The following is a 5,021-nucleotide window of genomic DNA, read 5'->3' as shown; positions in this document are numbered from 1 at the left end:
TATGCAGCTTTATTGGCTTATCAAGCATATAGCTTATTTAGCTGTTTTTTTTTTCAACTTGACATGCAGGCTATTTTGGTGAAATGTAAAATTATCGAAATTACTTCGATCTCATACATGTTATTAACTGACGGTTTGGCAACAGTTGTATGCGACTGTGTTTACTTCTTAGCTTTACTGTTATGATCTCATTCCTGCCACAATACTGAGCACAAGAAAAAAACGCCACACACGGATACACGCGGGCATCTACCTTGTGTGTTGCGCCTTTTCTCGCACTTGCTAACGTTTTATCATTATGCACCAACTAGGCCCTCAAAAAGTCCTTACATGTACTGGTATTTTAAATATATAGCTCATTTCACATCACATTCAATAACCATTTATCTTTTTGATTGTTTGTTTCATGCAATTTATGTTGATTGTTGTCTGTGAAATGTCTTTCATATTAAATATTAATAATTATGAGACACTTTGGTGATGCTTTGAACTTCAAGAGTTCCATGCCGTATCAAAAAACATCAATAGCTGCTCCAAAAAGTAAAAAGTCACTTACTTCACTGCAATTACTCCTGGTACATTTCTGCTGACATGATGCAATTATAAGTGTCTTTCGCTTTCATAATTTTTTTCCTGGCTTCCACAGAAAACAGGGAAATAAGGAAACACACTGAGTAGCTTTACATAATTTTCAAAAATGCTACTGTTGTATATGAGTTTAAAATATATGGTGTTCAAACAACTATGAAAACAGAGAACACTGAAATGCTTTTGTACTTTTATTGCTGCATCAAAAGCCTTGAAATGCTGCCAACATGCATTTTTCTTGTCCGCAGTACTTCAGGAAATTATGAGATGCCAGCAAGCCAGGCACATCAGCTGGTACAGCCTGCTGAAGTGAGCCAGCAGCACAATTCTGGCGACGAGGTGGTTCTACTAGAAATTTCCTCTTTTGAAACTGATGTTGACACTGTGTCGGACATTTGCGAAATAACCCAGTCAGAAACTGTACCGCAAGCTGCGTCGCCGGATGCCAGTTCGACACCTGTGACACCATCAACATCAACACCATCAACTTCACCGTCGACAGCAACACCAACAGCAAGGCCAGCCAATGCGATCTCCAGCTTTGTCAGCCAGGAGCCTGGAAGAAATGGAAGTAAAAGAAAAAGGAAGTCTGATGAAGATGATGACACCATTGCCAATAACATGGCTGAGTTGACTAAAACACTCAAAGATTGCCCAGTTGAAGATCATTACTATCACTGGGCAATAAGCTTGACAAAGTTTTTAAAGAAAGTCCCTGAAGATAGCCTGCTCGATCTTCAAATTGATCTGCTTCAATTAATAAAGAGGTATACAGTCTAACAAAAGGTGTACATGGTCACATGTTCATAGTTTACAATAGAAAACATTGCACAGTTCCTCAGCAGGTGGCACTGTACAAGTGTAGTGAGCAGATTAGTACAAGTTAACAGAAAATATTTAATTAGAACTGAATTACTGCTTCGGGAAGGGAATAGGACAACCACTAAAATATAGCATTACCTCTAGGTTCCTTTTACTGAAACTTTCGTAAATATTGAACAATTCAGTGTACAGGAAATATAATTCCGTTGTTGATCGTGGCAGCATTCTGAACGAGTCTTGCTTTTTTCTGTTGCGATAATACCTAAAGGCCCACTTACCATGTCTGGAAATATTGTTTAATCGACGGCACGATTAGTTATTTGCAGACTTTTTTTACAACACCCAGTTTAAGTTACTGAGAGCACTTAGATATGCAGGACCAAGGTTAGTTACGTTTTTTTTTTGTCAACTCTGATGGCCACGCGAGCTCACAAAACAGATATGCTTGCACTGCTCATGGAACCATGTGTACAGGCTGTTTAACACTTTGGGGAAAGCTCGGAGCATGTTCCAAGGCGCTCCGAATTTTCTCCTAAGTGTAAAACAGCCCGTACATGAGCACTGCTTTGGCAACTGTGGCAGAGAGCGCACACAAGGGGCACGGCAGTTAACACAACTCGTGATGCAGGTGGCGGTTAGTTGTGTACACTAAGATTAAGTTGATGTTGCAAGGTGCTCTGTTTCCAACTCAGTCATGCAGCATACACACTAAAATTGGCTTTAGATATGTCCCTAGGCTACATTAGCCATTCTTGTGTGGTTGTGCGTGTATTTCCGCACAAACCTGTATCACTCTTCAAAAACTAATACAAAGCTCAATCATTGAGCAAGCTAGACAGAAGGAGAGGGTTATATTGCATACAAACACCTTGTGCACAAGAATATGGTTATATGACTGCAATGACTGTGTCCGGGTAATTTATGAAGCAATGCTTTACAGTTCATAGGGCTCAGACTGCTTCAGAGAAGGTACTTTTGGTATGGCTCATGAAAGCTGAGTGGTCATTGCCATAAAGCAATAGGAGGGCTGATTCACTTAGTTGGCCGACATACGGCTGAGAGTAAGTAAATTCTACAGAACACCCCGGTGTGCCTTGCCCCGAGTCTTGCTTGCACCCTTCCTTGAAAACTGCACTTGCTACTTTTCTGTCAAGAATGCAATGGTAAGCTGGTAATGGGCTTGTCTACTTGCAACTTGGAAGTATCACACACAGCACTGAAGAAAAGCTGCACAATATGCATTATTTTTGGGAGACTGGATAAGCCTCAAAAGGGGCACATTCATTTTCAATGTGTAAACTGAACAAAACCTGCTGGGGTGATCTCAATCTAAGGAACCAAACAACATACGTATGAGCTTGCTTCGCTCTGATAGCTTGCATAACTCACCATCAGTGAATTGCTGGATGTGCCCGCTCCAGCAGACTCTTGAGAGCTGCCTCTTTGGACACCCCAGGGAGTTTCCACTGCCAAGGAACCTCCCCAGCAATGCCACAAAAGTATTCGGCAAATAGGTCCCTGGCAGCTGCAGCATCCTTGGAGTAGCTCCTAGAGCGCGTTGCCTTAAGTGGGAAGAAGTGTGGGTCCGAGCTGTCCCCTGATGCTGCCTCTACACTTTGGCGCCACTGCCCTGGCACTACATTCCCGGAGCTGTCCTCGGTGTCGGCGAACTTGTGGGTCTCCGAGTTGTGTGTAGACAGAAAATTGTGTAAAACACACGCAGCATTGATCACATTGTCCACATTGTCCGGGTACAGACAGATTGTCCGCAGCAAAATTCGCCATCTGGCTGCTGTAATGCCGAATGCATTCTCGACACAGCGCCTGGAAAAAAATGAATATATCCGAAATTTGAATGCTTGAAGAGCAATAGACAATGAGCAACTTGCGCAGTTAACTGACAGCCATAGCACCGGAATGGATACCTCGACAGTGGAAGGGCGCAGAAAGGTTAACCTTAACAATAAAATTAAGAATAACAGAGAGCTGAGCTATAGTTCACAAGTATTCATTCTAAAAGAAGGGCGTGCACAGACACAAGAAGGAAGTCAGGACGTAAAGTACACAATGTTCCTTTTAGCTGCGGCCGCTTCTAGGTAGGACAGATAACCAGAGCCTTGCACACACCCATACTTTGATTACTTTAGCTTTCAAGTCGACTGTAACATGCTAGGTTTACATGACAGGAGATTGGTTGCACATGATAAAGTTCCAGTAACTGGTAGTGTGCAATAATTATTTGGGCAGAAATGAAACAGAAAGGACCTTTAGAATTTTCGGAATTCACATTCACTGCAATTACTGCAGCACTGGTCCCCAAAATGCTATAAGTGGGCTTTATGAGTTGCTTGCTCTTCATGAAGGTTGTGATATCAACATGAAAGATTCTTAAAAATACCACATACCGTGCCCGACTCAGCCTGTAGTTGAACACCCGCCTTTCATCATTCAGCTGCCTAGCTGGATATGGGCGGAGAAAATCCTTCCGCAGCTGAAACGCCTCATCACCCACAAAAGCGCATGGGGCATCTGTTTGGGTCCCAGGAAGCTGACTCACTAATGGGATGTCCATTGTTTCATGGGTGAGGGCTTGTCCAAATTCCGCATTTTTAAATGTGCCACCATCGCTGAGGCGACCCTCTGCACCCACGTCAATGAGGACGTACTTGCAGCTGCTGTCCACAATAGCCATGAGCACCACTGAGAATGTGCCCTGAAACGTTGCGCAAGACATACAATCAATGCATAAAAGCAGCTTCAGCAGCGTGAGGCTCAATCATGCCACAATGCACGCTTTTTAGCAGATGAAGCACAAAGGCAATGATACAGGTAATACACGAAGAGTCAGGCTGCCTAAGTGCCACATACTGGTTTTTTACTGAGTGCACAATGCGGGATTTGGCAGTCGGCCACAACATGCATTTGCGTTGACATGCATGCTCTTCACAAGCAAACGGAGACATAAGTGCAAACCATGTATGCCAAATCACTATGTAAGGTGGCAGGTCCCTGCCCCTAATAGACGCAAATAAAACCCGAGAAGACAATTCTGTTAAGAGCAAACAACAAGAGCAAGGTTATGCCGCAAAAAATAAGTAGATTTACGTACAATGCAAAGTGAGGCCACTATCAAAGGCACTTAAGCCAGCACGCTCAACATAGGCGATGGAGTAACAATATATGAAAGGTGAAACTCCCTTTAGTGAGGGCAACCAGGTAATTTCAATAATTGTATGAACCAACAGCGTCACATACAGTAGCAGTGCCTTAAGGCAGCCGAATCAAAAATGATTTGGACGTTTGAATCATGCAGAACAAGTCACCGGTTTTATTGGCAACCAAAAAAGCAGCAATCGCCTAGTAGGCTGCAAGATGCCACTAGCATTAGTAGGCCCACCGGAGCATGTCATTATCTGGTCACCACAAGCAGCGAAATTTCAACTGCTAAATGTTTCATGCTCCATGACATAGGCCACTTTGGTCCACTATATTTTGCAAATAAGACAAATAAGTGAACAGTATATCACACCCAGGTTTCGCCAAACATGAACGGAATTCCATCCAAGATATGTTTTAAACTTGGCACTGGCAGTTTCTTTTTATTTTATTTT

The 5,021-nt window shown here is 42.9% G+C and overlaps 1 protein-coding gene across 1 annotated transcript; it reads right to left on the bottom strand.

Moving 5' to 3' along the window:
• Positions 1-946: 946 nt before the first annotated feature.
• On the bottom strand, positions 947-4,119 carry LOC119389050 (uncharacterized). Its single transcript, XM_037656334.1, has 3 exons — positions 3,816-4,119; positions 2,800-3,234; positions 947-1,144 (listed from the first exon to the last, which is right to left on the bottom strand). Exons 1-2 carry the CDS (start codon positions 4,100-4,102, stop codon positions 2,802-2,804), a joined length of 720 nt encoding a protein of 239 aa, XP_037512262.1. The 5' UTR covers positions 4,103-4,119; the 3' UTR covers positions 947-1,144; positions 2,800-2,801.
• Positions 4,120-5,021: the final 902 nt, after the last annotated feature.

Source organism: Rhipicephalus sanguineus, chromosome 4 (genome assembly GCF_013339695.2).
Source record: "Rhipicephalus sanguineus isolate Rsan-2018 chromosome 4, BIME_Rsan_1.4, whole genome shotgun sequence".
Lineage (NCBI taxonomy): Eukaryota > Metazoa > Arthropoda > Arachnida > Ixodida > Ixodidae > Rhipicephalus > Rhipicephalus sanguineus.
The sequence above is the reverse complement of the archived record's forward strand: the minus strand, read 5'-3'. Positions and strand labels throughout refer to the sequence as shown.